The sequence below is a fragment of the Myotis daubentonii genome, chromosome 16, assembly GCF_963259705.1.
Source record: "Myotis daubentonii chromosome 16, mMyoDau2.1, whole genome shotgun sequence".
Classification (NCBI taxonomy): domain Eukaryota; kingdom Metazoa; phylum Chordata; class Mammalia; order Chiroptera; family Vespertilionidae; genus Myotis; species Myotis daubentonii.
This window is the reverse complement of record NC_081855.1, coordinates 22,012,865-22,030,589: the sequence shown is the minus strand read 5'-3', so window position 1 is coordinate 22,030,589 and position 17,725 is coordinate 22,012,865. Positions and strand designations below refer to the sequence as shown.

Sequence of the window (17,725 nt, the reverse complement as noted above, 5' to 3'; positions counted from 1 at the left end):
CTATGAGCTAAGAAGTTACGGTTTGATTTCCGATCGGGGCACATGCCCTGGTTGTGGGCTTGATCCCCAGTGTGGGGTCTACAGGAGGCAGCTGATCAATGATTGTCTCTCAGTGATGTTTCTGTCTCTCTCTACCTCTCCCTTCCTCTCTGAAATCAATAGATATATTTTTAAAATAAATTTAAAAAAACAGGTTGTATAACCATGCTTAAAAAAAAGCACCAAAATTTAAGTAAATCCTTGGTGTAAGGTGAATACTACATTACAAATATTTTAAGATTTACTCTCATCAATACACTTAACTGTTTTGTGCAACAGTTAAGAATTATAGAAAAAGCAGAGGTAACTGGGTGTATTAAAAATTCTAATAGATCCTAGCTACTCTCAACAGGCATCCTGTGACAACTAATCAAAATGCAAGTAGAAAAAAAAATGAACAAAAGGAAAGATCTAGTTACCCAAGAGACTTTGACCCCATTATACTATTTTAATGATGAAAGTAGCATTCTACTCTTTATAGAATTTAGCAATTCCTCTGAAACAGCAGGTTTCAAAAAAAGTATTCTGAGCCCTGGCCAGTGTGGTTCATTCAGTTAGTTGAGCATGGTCCTGTGCACCAAGGCGTCGCAGGTGCCATACCTGGTCAGGGCACATGCCGGGGTTGTGGGCTCAATCCCCAGTAGGGTGTGTGTAGGAGGCAGCTGATAGATGTTTCCCTCTCATCAATGTTTCTCTCTCTCCCTTCTCCCTTCCTCTCATTCTCTCTCAAATCAATAAAAATGTATTTTTTTAAAAATTACTTTAAAATTTTATCTTTATTGTTGAAAGTATTATAAATGTTCCCCTTTCTCCCCCATTGACTACCTCCACCCCACTCCCTCCCCCTCTCCAGGCCTTCCTCAACTATTGTCTGTTCATCCGTGAGCTATGAATATATGCATATAAGTTCACTGGTTAATCTCTTCCTGCCCACCCCACCCCCCTCCCTCTGAAATACACATGTCTATTGCATACTTCAATGTCTCTGGATATTTGTTGTTCATCAGTTTATTCTGTTCACTAGATTCCAAAGATAAATGAGATCATATACTTGTCTTTCTCTAACTGACTTATTTCACTTAGCATAATACTCTCCAGGTCCCTCCATGCTGTCTCAAAGGTTAAGAGATCTTTCCTTTTTACAGCTGCATAGTATTCCATAGTGTAAATGTACATTTTTTAATCCATTCATCAATTGATGGGCATTTGGGCTATTTTCAGATCTTAGTTATTATAAATAATGCTGCTATTGTTTTTATTGACTTTAGAGAGAGAGGAAGGAAGGGAGATAGAAACATCAGTGAGAGAGAAACATTGTTCAGCTGCCTCTTGCATGTCCCCTACTGAAGGTCAATCTCTTTAAAAAAAGGAAAAGAAAAAGTATTTTAAAATAATTTCAAATGTACAGGAGTTGCAAGATTAGTACAAATGATTCCAGTATATTCTTCACCCAGATTCACCAACTAACATTCTGCAGGCCGACGCTCTACCCACTGAGCCAAACCAGTCAGGGCGTGAACCCCGTTTTTAATAAAGCATAACCAGAAAAGGTGACACCAACCTCAAAATAGTCAACTCTCTAGAGACATGACAAGCTCTAGCAAGTTACCCTTCCTAGCAAATGTATACCTTTCATTCAATTTGGGGGCTACCAGAGCCAGGTACAGGCAGACTTGAAACATACTGACCAATTTCTCTCCCTAAGAATGGTGTTCCTTTATAATGTATTTTTGTAGGTCAAATGAGACTTTGGGAATAATAATAATAGACTGGTTAAAAGCCTCCTGAAAATAACCTTCCCCATTTTCCTGGTTAGCACCAGTCCCCTCTAAAGATAACAAATACTGAAATGGCCACATGGCCCTGCTTACCTCTTTTCATGAGTTTCAGACTCTGCTACCTTTCTTTAAGTCTATTTTACTTACTCAGACTCTTCCCAATGCTCAATATTACTTAAGTCTCTTTTTTCTACATACACTCATGGATCTTTTAATAAATCAATTTAAAAAAACAATTTATTAACTTTTGGCTTTAATAATGTATACATTTCTATAACAGACCATCCAATAATCCAGTTGCTTTTCATAGATATTTAAATAAACTCACATTTAACAAATCAGGATATCTGATTTTGAAACTGGCCTTTTAGCTCGGCAGACGTGTCTCAGTGGCTGAACCTATGAACCAGGAGGTCACAGTTCAATTCCCAGTCAGGACACATGCCCGGATTTCAGGCTCCATCCCCAGTGTAGGGAATGCAGGAAGACAGCCAATCAATGATTCTCTCTCCTTACTGATGTTTCTATTTCTCTCTCCTTCTTCCTTTCTCTCTGAAATCAATAAAAATCTATTTTTAAAAAAGAAATGAAATTGGCCTTCTACTAAAATAAGCCACTTTAAATACCTATAAATCCTAAAAAGTAAAAAGAAAAAATGTTTTCCCTATCCAGCAATTCCACTTCTGGGAATATACCCAAAGGAAGTGAAAGCAGAGAATTAAGAGATACTTGAACACCCTGTTCATAATAACATTATCCAGAATAGCCAAAGCAACCCAACTGCCCATCAACAGATGACTGGAATAAAAAAAATAGTATATACATACAATGGGATATTATTCAGCCTTAAAAAAGAAATTCTAAAAAAAAAAAAAAAAAAAAAAAATCCAGCCAGTGTGCCTCAATGGTTGAGCACCGACCTATCAACCAGGAATTCACAGCTCAATTCCTGGTCAGGGCACACGCCTGGGTTGCGGGCTCGATCTCCAGTGTGGGGCATGCAGGAAGCAGCCAATCAATGATTCTCTCTCCCATTGATGTTTCTATCTTTCTCTCCCTTCCTCTCTGAAATCAGTAAAAATATATTTTTTTTAAAAAAAGGAAATTCTGACACACTCTATAACATGGATGGACACTGAGGACATGATGCTAAGTGAAAGAAGCCAGTCATAAAAGGACAAAAACTATCTGATTCTATTTATATAAGGTACCTAGAATAGTCAAATCCATAGAGATCAAAAGTAGAATGCTGGTTTCCAGAGGCTGGGAAGAGAGAGAAATGGGAAGTTGTTGTTTGTGTACAGAGTTTTACTTTTCCAAGAAGAAAGAGTTCTGGAGATTAGTTGCACAACAATATGAATGTACTTAACACTACTGAACTGTACACTTTTAAAATGGTTAAGATGTTAAATTTTGTTATGTACATTTTACCACAATTTAAAAAAAACCAAAACACTTCTCTATGTCCCAAAGCTAAATTCTAGGGTTGAAAACCTTTTAGTTTTGAACTACTGCGTTATCCATCATTTCAACAACACTTAGCAGGGTGAGAATTCAGGTGAGACAAATAGCTCTTTTTGAGTACCTTATGCTGTTTAATAACAGGTGTGTTGCCCTAAATAATTAGCTTTTAAAAAGGAATAGCCTTAACTCTCCTCTGGAACTGGTTAGTCATCTCAGTTTCCCTTCATTAAGTTCTTGATAGCTCAATATACTCACATCTGTCATTGTTTGGGAGACTTGATTCCAAGAATATAATTGCTTCAAGGACTAAGCAACAAATTTATCTGGTTCATGGGGCAGATTTGAACCCATCTGTTTTCTAATCAAAAGCCATATTTGAATCTGTTTTATTCCATCACAGTATCGAAATAAAAGCAATGCAATCATATGGTATTTTCTTCCTTTCTATCCATGTAGTATAGATGACTACAGGAAACACAAATCAATTAAAGGCATGAGAGCATTCTTAGAAACATGGTCTCTGCATACTGTTAGATGTGCTACCTTTTCAATTTTTGTTTGTTCTTTAGAAAACTGTGATTACATTTACTCTAAGTGACATGGTTTCCTTTGGAATTACACAGGAGGAAAATATTCCCATATTGTAATAACCAACTTACCGCAATCTTTTTTTAAGTTGTAAACTGTCATGGATGATCCTTTTAACAAACTCTAATTCGCCTCCTTCTGCCATGATCTCTGTGATACCTCCTGTATTTACCGAACTAGGTGGAGGTCTTCGAGAATTTCGAGAGTTTACTCCCTGAACAACAACAAAAAACCCTGGTAAAAAATTTTACACCTTAAGACCAAATCTTTGACTGTAATCTAGTTCTAAGTAAGAATGCTTAGGCAAAATTCTAGTTTCCAAATGTCATGTTAGCTTTTGGATTTAAAAATCATATAATCATTCCAATACTACATTTTAAAAACTGCATTCATGCAAATATTCCTTCCTAGAATCTTTTACCTTCCATCTTTGTGATTAGACATACAAAAATTTTACCTTTTTATGTACTCATTCTGTCACTTTTTCTTTATGTTTTCTGTCTTGATATCAGTACAGCAAATATTCCAACCAAAGATTAGATAAATATTTGTTTTCTTCTAGTACTTTCGTGATTTTACTTTTTAAATTTAATTCACTCCTACACCTCAGACCATATTAAAAAAAATAACTCAAATGGATCTAAGGTCTAATATAAAAGCTAAAACTCTTAGAAGAAAACATAACAATACATCTTCATGATCTTAGCTTAAGCAATGGTTTCTTAAATGGTTTCAAAAGCACAAGCAACAACAAAAACAACAAAATAGATAAACTGGACTGCCTAAACATTAAAAACTTCTGATCTGCAAAGGACACCATCAAGAAAGTAAAAAAGGAAAGCATCGAACAGACTGTCAAATTACAGCAGGAAGGCTGGGGAGTGTTGTGGAGGGGGGGGGGGGGGGGGGAAGAGATCAACCGAAGGACTTGTATGCATGCATATAAGCACAACCAATGGACACAAGACACTGGGGCGGGGGGGGGGGGGGCGGGAGATGAGGGGAGGCGACAGGGGGTAGAGGAGCCTGGGGGAAGGTCAATGGGGGGGGGGAAAAGGAGATATATGTACTAATATGTGTAATACTTTAAACAATAAAAAAAAAGGAAAAAATAATAAAAATAAAGGAAACAAAAAAAGAAAGTAAAAAAGGCCCTAGCCAGTTTGGCTCTGTTGATAGAGCGTTGGTCTGCAGACTGAAGGGTCCTGGGTTCAATTCCAGTAAAGGGTACATGACCAGGTTGCAGGCTCAATCCCCAGTAGGGGGCGTGCAGGAGGCAGCCAATCAATGATTCTCTCACATCATTGATGTTTCTATCTCTCTCTCCCTCTCCCTTCCTTTCAGAAATCAATAAAAATATACTTAAAAAGAAAGACAAGCCACAGAATGGAAGGATATTTTTGAAATAATATATCTAATAAGAGACTTGTATCTAGAATACACAAAGAATTCTCACAATAATAAAAAAATAACCCAATTTATTAATGGGCAAAGGATCTGAATAGTTATTTCTCCAAAGGAGATACACAAACGGCCAATAAGCACATGAAAAAATTCTCAATATCATTAGCTATCAGAGAAATGCACAGCAAAATAAAAATGAGATACCACTTAATACCCACTAGGATGGCCATAATTAAGATAAATAATAACAAGTGTTAAGTGAGGCAAAAGGAGGTTTACAGTTGTTCATATGGAAAAATAACACAATAATTAAATAATACAAAAATAAATACTAGATGAAAGAAAATAGGTTAAATACGTATTTTATAGTACTGTTTTTATTAGGTTCTTTGTTTTTAATTCAATGTATCTTTCCATATTCATAAGCAAATATATTTTTCATTTGAAGTCAGAAAGATTAAATTGGATATTTGTTTACTATCAAATGATAGGTGGCAGTAAAAACAGTTAAGCTCCTCCTGAAGGCAATAAACCCAATGCAGGACTATATTGTGACCTAAATTGGTCCAATCAGAAGAAACCCAAAAGTGTAATGGTCTGGGGAAGAAAAGAGCTCTCTCCCCACTCTCTCCCCCTCCGCAAATATTACTCTGCCACAAGTAAAGCAGACTAAGAACAAAAACAACCAAGGGCGAGGTCAGAGCCAAGAGAAACCTGGAAAAACTGAGCCTTAGCTTTGATACTATTATGATCCCCTTGATCAAATTATTCCTAAAGTCGACACTACTGCTGGATTTCTCAGATATATAAGCCAATAAATTTTCTTTCTTGTTAAAAGTCAATCTGAATTGGGTTTTCAGGTGCTTGATTACAAAAGCATCCAGATACAGCTTCCAAAACAAAAGCTGTTCTTTGCTCTTATTTTTGCAAGCACGGTAAACTTGGATAAATATTCAATTACTTTAAAGGAGAGGATATTTTACCTTGGCTTCCAACTGATTGGCAAAAAAGGGAGGATTGCACATGCAAAAGTCATAGATTATCTCAGATTCTTCTTTAAGAGCATCCATCAGAAGTGTCTTCTGTGGTACTTTTACAACTAGGGAAAAAAATAGGACTGTTAACCAATATTAATGCTGTAGTAGTTTTCAAATATGTCCACAAATTCTGTGACAATAGTCCCTTCAAAAGGTGGAGTTTGATTTCTCTCTCCTCAAGTATACGTTGCACTCACTGACTCGTTTTTATTGAATAGAATATGATGAAGTGACAGACAGGATGTCACTTCTGAGGCTCGGTCATAAAAATATGGCTTTGTCCTTGTTCCATCTCCTGAATTATTTGCTCTAGGAGAAGCCAGTAATACAGGCTTCAGTATCTCCCCTTACAATAATAAGTTGACTTTGTGGAATCTCTTTATGGGAGTCTCTTAAATAAATCAAGAACACAAATAAACACCAGCCCTTTATATATAAAACTAGAGGCCCGGTGCACAAAAATTTGTGTACTGGGGTGGGGGGCAGATGGGGGAGGTCCCTCAGCCTGGCCTGTGCCCTCTCACAGTCCAGGAGCCCTCAGGGGATGTCCTATTGATGACTTAGGCCCACTGCTGCCGCTGCCAGCCTCCCTCTGTGGGAGGCAACCAGGCAGGTGATCAGGGGTAGGCGATCAGGTGATGGTGCTGCCCCCATCAATCCACCACTGCTGGCCTCCCTCTGCAGGAGGCGACTAGGCAGGTGATCAGGGTACAGCGCCACCCCCATCATCCTCCCTCTGCAGGAGGCAACCGGGCAGCCAATCAGCCCCGCCCCCTCCCTCAACCCCTCTCTGCTGCCGCTGGTCACTGCCGCCTCTCCCCATCATGGTCCTCTCCCTCTGCCCACTGGCACATGCCTTGGCTGGCCTGGCGCCACCTGCTAGCCGGCCCGGCTCCCCCGCCAAATGGTCATTCGTGGTTTGGTCAATTTGCATATTATGCTTTTATTATATAGGATAAGCACAAACGTAAAAAGTAATGGATTATTAAGGGAATTCAACTATTTGTAACAGAGTTCCATGTACTGAAATTAAAAAAAGATGGTGTAATTTAATCAACAGTGGGGTTTTCTTACTTTTAAAATCTTGGTGATTAATAAAAATAAAACAAAATAGCCCTAACCAGTTTGGCTCAGTGGATAGAGCGTCCGCCTGCGGACTCAAGGGTCCCAGGTTCGATTCCGGTCAAGGGCATGTACCTTGGTTGCGGGCACAACCCCAGTAGGGAGTGCAGGAGGCAGCTGATCAATGTTTCTAACTCTCTATCTCTCTCCCTTCCTCTCTGTAAAAAAATCAATAAAATATATTTAAAACAAATAAAATAAAAAAATAAAACAAAATAAAAAACACCCGGCTGGTGTGGCTCAATGTTTGAGCATTGACCTATGAACCAGAGTCACAGTTCTATTCCCGGTCATGGCACAGGCCAGGTTTTGAAGTTGGTCCCCAGTAGGGGGCATGCAGGAGGCAGCCAGTCAATGATTCTCATCATTGATGTTTCTCTCTCTCCCTCTCCATTCTTCTCTAAAATCAATAAAAATATTTTTTAAAAATAAATAAAATCTTGGTTACCAGGTTACTTCATATACAATTGATTCTATTATTTGCAGTATCTGAACATATATTTATGCTCTATAAAGTCATCATAACCACCAAAACTGGTTTGGCTCAGTGGATAGAGCGTCGGCTTGCGGACTGAAAGGTCCCAGGTTTGATTCCGGTCAAGGGCATGTACCTGGGTTGCGGGCACATCCCCAGTAGGAGATGTGCAGGAGGCAGCTGATCAATGTTTCTCTCTCATCGACGTTTCTAACTATCTCTCTCCCTTCCTCTCTGTAAAAAATCAATAAAATATATATTTTTTTAAAAAAATAAAAATAAAAAGTCATCATAACCACTGAATTAGTGAATACTGAACTATTGGCTCTGGGGAGAAATACAGGGTAGGTTAGGTCCAACATTTTCATCAACCAATCAATACATATCCTATTTTATGTTTCTGTTTAAAGGTACTTTATTTAATATATATTGTTGATTCATTAACACTGAACTCATGGTCAATAGCACTATAACTCATGTCTGAACGAAGCTTATCTAATACACGTATTTTCTCTGCAAGGCATATCACAGCCTTCTTGCACTCAGGAACACTAGATAGCACTTGAGCCAGCGGTTCTCAACCTGTGGGTCGCGACCCCTTTGGCGGTCAACAACCCTTTCACAGGGGACGCCTAAGACCATCCTACATATCAGATATTTACATTACGATTCATAACAGTAGCAACATTACAGTTACAAAGTAGCAACGAAAGTAATTTTATGGTTGGATCACAACATGAGGAACTGTATTTAAAGGGCCAGAAGGCTGAGAACCACTGACTTCAGCACTATGTTTAGGGCCATTTTAAACAATAAAATCACCAAGAAAAAGCACAAAAGTGCAAAGAAAATGGCACTGAACAGACCATGAAAAGGACACTTGTTTACAGTCTGAGAGCTGAAACTCAGAGCATCACCTTGTTCAACTTCAGCTGGGAACATGCATGTTGGGTGACCCAAATTTTTTGCTGCTCTGCACATGTCTATGGATAACCACCAAACCACAAGTATTGATTTTGGAGTTAAAAATAACCCCATGTAGGCAAATTTTAGCAAGTAGGAAATTCACAAATACAGAATCCAGATTATGAGGCTTGATTGTATTTATTATACCTCTTTCTGAATTAATTCTGATAACAAAACAGTAAATTCAATTACAATGTACCAGATTTTTTAAATTACCAAAGTTTGTATATTAAAGCAAAAGACTGAGATGTGTTAAATTAGAAAAACAGGTTAATAAAATAAAGCTTAAAAGGAATATTTATTCTGTAGAGCTAACCTTTTATAAGATCAGATAAGTTATTCTGTTCCACATTTTTCTTTGCATAGTTGAAGCACATATCATCTACTTCTGTTGCAAGAAAATACCAGCCATTTAGGGTACTTCCAAGTAAAGGATAGATGCAGGATGCTCCAGTACCTAATAAAATAAAAATTCAAAACACATTGCATATACCTTAGGGAGAGAATAATAAGCAAAAACACCATTCTTAGAATTCTTATAGCCTTGACAGTGGCTTCTGGGTTCTCTAGTCCTCCTATCTAATAAAAGAGAAACATGGTAATTGGCGTACGACCGCTACCCTTCCCATTGGCTAATCAGCGAGATATACAAATTAACTGCCAGCCAAGATTGCGGCCGGCAGCCAGGCAGCTTAAACTGAACATGAGGCTTGCTTGCTTCAGTGACGGAGGAAACCAACGTTCCCCGCCGGCCTTGCCAGCCTCTGAGCTTGCAGTTTAAGAAACATAGTAACAAATATAGAGGCTAAACAAAACCCCAGAAACCAGCTTTCAGCCAGCCAGGATCTCAGAGCTGGAGTTGGTACAGAGTTTCGATTATAGAACCAAAACAGACCAGATACCTGTTTTCAGCAGCTGAGGCCTCAGAGCTGGAGCTTCAGAGCTAAAGCTGGCCCAGAATAAAATAAAAAAAAAAGGAAAAAAGCAGTTGGGAGCTTCCGTCACCCACCAGCCTGAAAACAGCACTCAGCCCCTCACCCAGGCTGGCCAGGCACCCTAGTGGGGACCCCCACCCTGAAGGGTGTGTGACCAGCTGCAAACAGCCATCATCCCCTCATCCAGGCTGGCCAGGTACCCCAGTGGGGACCCCCACCCTGAAGGGTGTGTGACCAGCTGCAAACAGCCATCATCCCCTCACCCAGGCTGGCCAGACACCCCAGTGGGAACCCCCACCCTGAAGGGTGTGTGACCAGGTGCAAACAGCCATCATCCCCTCACCCAGGCTGGCCAGGCACCCCAGTGGGGACCCCCACCCTGATCCAGAACACCCTTCAGGGCAAACCAGCCAGCCCCCACCCATGCACCAGGCCTCTATTCTATATAGTAAAAGGGTAATATGCTTCCCAGCACCGGGATCAGTGGAGCCGCGAGGCCTCCTGGCACCGGGATCAGTGTGACAGGTGGCAGCGCCCAAACCCCGTGATCGCCCTGCAGCTCTGTGTGTGACAGGGGGTGGGGCTACAACCTCCCTATCTGCCCTGCTCTTTTCGTGATGGGAAGGCGCCCCAACCCCCTGATCAGCCCTGCTCTATGCCTGATAGGGGGGAGCTCCCCAACCCCCTGATCGCCCTGTGGCTCTGTGTGTGACAGGGTGCAGCACCCCAACCCCCTGATCGGCCTTGCTCTGTGTGTGACAGGGTGCGGCACCCCAACCCCCCCACCTCACGGGCCCTGCTCTGTGTGTGACGGGGTAGAGCCATAACCTCCCCATCGGCCTTGCCCTGACTGTGACAGTGGCGGCGCCCCAAGCCCCTGATCGGCCCTGCTCTGTGGGTGATAGAGGGTGGCGCCCCAACCCCCTGATCCGCCCTGCTCTGTGTGTGACAAGGGGCGGTGCGCCAACTCCCCTATTGGCCCTACTCTGTGAGTGACAGGGGGGAGCTCCCCAACCCCCTGATTGGCCCTGCTCTGTGCGTGACAGGGGGGAGCTCCCCAAACCCCTGATTGACCCTGCTCTGTGTGTGACAGGGTACGGAGCCCCAACCCCCCTGATGGGCCCTGCTCTGTGGGTGATAGAGGGTGGCGCCCCAACCCCCTGATCCGCCCTCCTCTGTGTGTGACAAGGGGCGGTGCCCCAACTCCCTTATTAGCCCTGCTCTGTGACAGGGGGGAGCTCCCCAACCCCCTGATTGGCCCTGCTCTGTGCGTGACAGGGTACGGAGCCCCAACCCCCCTGATGGGCCCTGCTCTGTGCGTGACAGGGGGCAGCGCCCCAACCTACCCATCGACTCTGCCTTGAGTGTGACAGGGGGCAGCGCCCCAACCCCCCAATCAGCCCTACCCTGAGTGTGACTGAGGGTGGCATCACAACCTCCCGATCCGCCCTGCTCTGTGCATGACAGGGGGCAGCGCCCCAACTCCCCAATCGGCCCTGCTCTGAGCCCGACCAGGGGCTGCACCTAGGGATTAGGCCTGCCCTCTGCCACCCGGGAGCAGGCCTAAGCCAGCAGGTCGTTATCTCCCGAGGGGTCCCAGACTGCGAGAGGGCGCAGGGCGGGCTGAGGGACCCCCCCCCGCCCCAGTCCACAAATTTTTGTGCACCGGGCCTCTAGTCTATAAATATAAAAGGCTAAGTAACCAACCGTCCGTCCATCCGATCATTCAACTGGCCAGTACATATGACGCACAATGGCAATTTAAAAATAAACATTGACTCGCACATGTGGGATACATATAAAGCTCTTGCTGGTGCCAATCGCATGTGTGTGTTTCGATCTGTCATTGTCGATCGTGAATTTGACACTTGTAGTATAGAGAAAGGACAAATAGCGATATTAAAATATTTCTTCTAATTAATTTCCTTTCAATGTGCATGAATCGTGCACCGGGCCACTAGTTATTTCATGTGTTAGTCTTATCCCATAATTAGATTCAAATTTCTTAGAGGATAGAAATCTTACTAACCTCTTTTTTGTATGTTTGTTGTATGTAAAATGAAGTATGTATAATTGGCTGGTGATCAAGGAATACATGACTGATTAACTGAAAATTGTCAAAACAATTTAATTTGCTTTATAAAATCTCTGCATTTAAAATCTCACACAAATCTTAATTTTCTTAAAAGAAATCAATGCTAATTGTTAAATCACCACAGTACTAAAATAGATGAATGCATACCCTATTCCCCAAAAGTAGAAAAAATTACATAGGGCATAGAAATTTTATATTAACACATTGTATGCGGGAAACGTATTTATACGTTTTATGTTGACTGGTAGTAGAGCGCGGGACACGTATTAATACGTTTTTTATAGACTAGCAGTAGAATGCGGGTAACGTATAAATACGTTTATTTTTATACTTTTTTATTGCTCTAAAGGGATGCTAACATGCAGATATACGAATTCCAAAGGACAAAATTTGGGTCTCTAACACATACAATGGTGAATTATGTATGTACTTCCAGATATAACGGTAATCAATCTATTCAACTGCAAAAATGGCCCGTGCCACCTGTTAGCGCACGATAAAAACTACCAGCAAACAATGTGTTAACCCCCTCCCCCAGTTCCCCACATATCTGTGAATTGTTACTTGAAGGAAACCAGAATTAAAAGGGGGAAAAAATTTAAAGAGAAAATTTATATCTTAGATGTGTAGACATGGAAACATATTTGATCCAGATCGAAAACATCGCCCAGCTGACATGACTCAGTTGTTGAGTATCAACCTATGAACCAGGAGGTCACGATTCAATTCCCGATCAAGGCACATGTCAGGGTTGCAAGCTCGATCCCCTGTGTGGGACGTGCAGGAGGCAGCCAATCAATGATTCTCTCTCATCATTGATGTTTCTCTCTCTCTCCTTCACCCTTCTTCTCTGAAATCAATAAAAATATATTTTAAAAAAATACATCTTATAAAAACAAAAAACACATCAATCACTGGCTTGACCACCAAAATTTCAAGGGGACATTCATAGGCAAATATTCCAGGCAAAGATAATTCTTTGACACCCAGGGTTTGGTCCTAAATTTGTATGTAGAACTTCTAACTATACACTAATCTCAAATATTGCTTTTTACAACCACTGACTAATCTTGGCCAATAAGATCTTAAAGAGAAAAAAAAGCCAGTGTTTCTCCCAAAGGCCTAAGAAGTTAGCCCATACCAGCCACGCCAGGCCTGTTTTCCTCTGGTCATATCCTGGCACAGGAAGAGTGGAGGCTAGAACTCCTCCTAACCCAGAGGAAACCCAGGCTCATCTTACAGCTTCCTCATTAAGTATTTTGAACAGTCTAGTAAAAAAACACGAAAACTGATGGCCAGAACATTTAAGCTCTTTTGACAGTCATAGTGATTGCTAACTTCCTATCATGTTTGCCAAATAACATCCAGGCCCTGATGCTTCTGGACCAACACCTCCTTGGGGACATGTGATGTGGTGAGGGAAAGGATGGTAAAGGGTCCTCAAGCTCCTCTCAGAAGCCACAGTTATTACCCCTTCTAGCCACTGTGGTAAGAGAGTCATGCAGAATAAGAAATTTCAAGCAGCACTTTCGTCTCTGCCAGGGAATCAGACCACATACATCCCCAAGCTCTTGATTCTCATACAACTGTCTCCCTCTTCATATTTCAATTTTATTTAAAAGCAAAAACAAAAAAAAAAAAAACAAAAAAAAACCCACTTTCCTTCAGTTGCCCAAGGATAACAAGGTAAAAGTCCTGTCCTTTGCCAAAAAAATCAAGTTTCTCAATTCTTAAAACCCTAATCCCCTCAGAAAGCTGAATGACATTCTTAAATGGTAAAAAATCTTGTAACAATAAATAAAAATGGTAAGTGTATAATCATGGAATTAGAGCAAACTGATGGAGTCTGGGGGAAGAATTTATATAGAACCCTAATTAGAATGAATGTGATTTCAGCACCAGTGCCCCTTATGAAAAGCTAAAATCCATTAACCTCCTATATCCCCAAGTGTTATTTTAGAAGGTTTAGGGCATAATTAAAATAAATTAGTACCAAATAGGCTCTCAAGCTTTTTAAGCTTTCTATAACCCATCAGCCATGAACATAAAAGGGCAGAAGCTTTTGTTAAACCCCATTATTTTTATATAGGGCTTAGCTTATATGGGGTGTTCAGATTTTTTAAAGTCGAAAGAATCACTTATCAATATTCAACGAATTATTAACTGGATACCTACTACTAAGCAACAGACCGTTTTTAGTCCTTGGTTATTACAGTAAACAAAAAGGTAACAGGCTCTGCACTTTGCAAGCTAATGGTAGAGAAAGACATTAATCAATCAGGTAAGTGAATGTGTAGTTAAAAATTAAAAACACAACAACCACCCTGGTTGTTTTGGCTCGATGGTTAGAGCATCAGCCCTAGGACCTCATGTAGTGACTAAAAGAAGAAAGAGTAAAATAAGTTTCAATGGTTCGCATAAACAGGTATTAGTTGTTCCTGACAATATTTAGTAATATAATCAGATCTTTCCTTTTCTTTTTTAAATTATTCAAGTTCTATATATTATTTTTCCAAGTTAAAATATAACTATCTCTTTTTTTTGTTTAACTATCTTTTAAAAAAGAGATTCTTAAAAACCTGTCTTTTTCTCTTGACTCATGGTATGTTATTTTTTAAATGGCACTGTAGAAATCAGCCATTCAGAAGGAAAAGTTGAAAATCTCTTTATGGGAAATAGTTTTGGAATTACTCTCACTGTGGATAAGCAGTACATGCATGGAGTAGTTAGCACTAAAATAGGTGATTGTCAGGTAAGATTATCTCTTTGGTCATGCACTCTCGTTTGTTGACTTAAAATGGCTGAGCTGTTCTTCCTTAATATAAAATGCCAAAGGGTCTTGGGTTCAATTCCTGGTCAAGTGCACGTACCTCGGGTTGCAGGTTCCCCAGCCCCTGTAGGGGTGTGTGCAGGAGACAACCAATGGATGTGTCTCTCTCACGTTGATGTTTCTCTCTCTCTTCCCCCTCTTCCTTCCTCCCTTCTACTCTCTCTAGAAATCAATGGAAAAAATATCCTAGGTGAGGATTAAAAAAATTTTTAAATGCCATCATGGGAGAAACGTAAAAACGTTAGCCATTACAAACATATAATACATTTATAATTGCTAAATATACCTTGGCTTCATTTCCTTTTGTATATCCACTTGTTCTCCTAAATGAATCAAATTGAACAGTTTTCTCCATTGTAGATATTTGCAATTAAGAGAATATCTTACTTTGACTCATGATTTTCCCCATCTTTAATTTCTGGATTAAATACTCTACAAATAACCAAGAGGTTCTTGAAAGTATTCAGACCTACACAATCTTTTATCAACTGGCCATTATCACAAAAATCACAATATGGAGATTCTGTTACTAATATCAAATAATTCAGAGTAAAAATAATACCCAGTAGACACAGATACCAACATGGTAATCTGAAAAGCTAAGAAAACAAGAGCCTCATTCATTTTGCCTCTCTTACCCATTTGCTCCCTATTTGGTGCTCAAAAGGAATTAATGGCAGAAAAGCCCACATGTAGCAAATGAGAGCAGTAATATCCATAGTCAGGTTCTTTCACATAATACAAGAGAAGTTTATAAAGAATTCAACCTTGAAAATTTTATAAGACTTACATATAGTCAAAAGAAGAATTTGAAACCACATACCTATGTCAATTCCTCTTCGGAGAGTACTTTTGTCAGAGTCATGATGACCAATCAGATCTTCTACCCAATGAATATAGTTGAGTCTCAAGGGAACTGTGGGAATTAGTCTCTCCAATGGAATATCAATAGAAAGTCCAAAATCTTCCCTTAGGAGAGTACAAGTCAGAGCTCTGACTGCTTCGGGATCTTTAAAATTAAGACTGTGGGGTGGAGAAAAAGAAGTAAAACAGATTAGTAAGATTCAATATGTTGTACAAGCTCTATGGCAGCCAGGCAATACTGAACACTCACTTGAATTTCCTAATAGATCACACATAAATAGCTATATAGAGCAAGCATGTCAAACTCGTGGCTCACGGGCCACATGTGGCCCACAACGAATATTTCAATGGCCCAGCCAATATGACGGTATGTAAGAAACGTTTTAATAAAAATTTCATAACTTAATTTTTACAATATCCGGTTATACATGATCTATAATAATAAAAGCATAATATGATAATTAGACTGGACATCCTTCCGGATGAAGCCAGGGCTGCAAGGGAAGCCCGGGTCCCGGGTGCCTGCTGGTGGCCCAGAGGGAAGCCCAGGGTCCCGGGTGCTGGAGGGAAGCCGGTGCAGGCAGCCAGGGGAAGGAAGGCCTACTCTTGCATGAATTTCATGCATTGGGCCTCTAGTTATTAATAACAAACTACAACATTCGCTAATGACTGATTACTATAATCAAGTTGCATTCATTTCCCGTACGCGCCTTACATGCAGGCGCACCATTTCTCTCCACTAATTCTACCAGCGAATATTTTAGCAGCCAATTGCCATGTCATTCAGTCTTGGACTTACTTGTTTGGTGTGCGCAACAGGAAATATTTCGCTTTCGGAGAACAAGAAAAATAGGTTTATTTGAGTTACGCTTATTAACTTGTGCAGTTATTCAGTGTCTGGTAAGTTAATGTTCAAGAAAAAAATATTAATTTTTATTAAAAGGTTCTATTATTTTATGCTAACAATTACTCATTTATTTCAGCCCTTTGTATTCAGCATGTCTCTATCGAAATAAACCTACGTTTCTATGAAAATTGAAGCTTTTGTTTTTTTGCGGCCCACATAAACTTAAACCTTGTTTATCTGGCCCGTGTTAGCCTTTGAGTTTGACATGCTTGGTGTAGAATATCCACACAAGGGTGTTTAACACACAGTTTACAAATGGCAGTATAAATTCCCATCAATGACATTGCATTTTCACACATGAAAGATAAAAGACAAATGTCTCTATTCCAATCCCTGCCTGATTGACTCCTTACCTAGCTATGTGACTTAGGACAAGTTGAGCACATGTTTCCTTGACTGTAAAATAGGGATAATGATACATATATCATAGTGTTTCTGAGAGATAATCTTGAAAAGTACTTAGCATAATGCCCAGTACATACTAATTATTTTAGAAATGCTGGCCGTTTTTACTATTATCAATTGACATGATTTGACATTAGCACATTCTTTGAAAATTAAACTTAAAAGTAGAAAGCAGAAAAAATGTTTAATAATGAAAATAGAATATGACACTTAAATATAACAAATATTACATCAAATTTAAAATTTGACTATTTTTAGCAACTTTACTGAGGTACAATTTGCATACAATAAAATTCACCTAGAGTATACAATTCAATAGTTTTTAGCATATTCACAAAGTTGCGCAACCATCCCCATAATCCAATTTTAGAACACTTCCACCAGCCCCAAAAAGAAGCCTTATGCCTATTTGCAAGTCATTCCTTGTTTCTACCCTCAGATCTAGGCAACCACTAATGTACTTTGTCTCCATAGATTTGCCTTTTGTGGATACTTCATATAAATAAAAATCACACAACAGGCAATGAGAGTCCATTTTTACACATGGAAAGTTTACACATCTGAGTATCATACTACAGCATTCAAATAAATTCACATTCTTTTTTTTTTTTTAATTGATTGATTCTAGGGGAGGGGGGAAGAGAGGGGAGAGAAGAGAGAGGGAAACAGAGAGGGAAAAAAAAGACTTGTTCCATTTATTTATGCATTCATTGTTGATTCCTGTATGTGCTCTGACTGGGATCGAACCCACAACCTTGGTGTTTCAGGATGACACTCTAACCAACTGAGCTACCTGGGCTAAATTCACATTCTTTA

The 17,725-nt window shown here is 40.0% G+C and overlaps 1 protein-coding gene across 1 annotated transcript in view; it reads right to left on the bottom strand.

The window, feature by feature from the left end:
- Window positions 1-17,725, bottom strand: part of METTL16 (methyltransferase 16, RNA N6-adenosine) — a 78,337-nt gene that overhangs the window by 41,666 nt on the left and 18,946 nt on the right. Inside the window, exons 3-6 of the mRNA XM_059669151.1 lie at window positions 15,557-15,756; window positions 9,190-9,330; window positions 6,257-6,372; window positions 3,941-4,083 (exon numbers count right to left, since the gene is read on the bottom strand). Coding sequence (XP_059525134.1) covers window positions 3,941-4,083; window positions 6,257-6,372; window positions 9,190-9,330; window positions 15,557-15,756 — 600 coding nt within the window. The remainder of the gene's footprint in view (window positions 1-3,940; window positions 4,084-6,256; window positions 6,373-9,189; window positions 9,331-15,556; window positions 15,757-17,725) is intronic.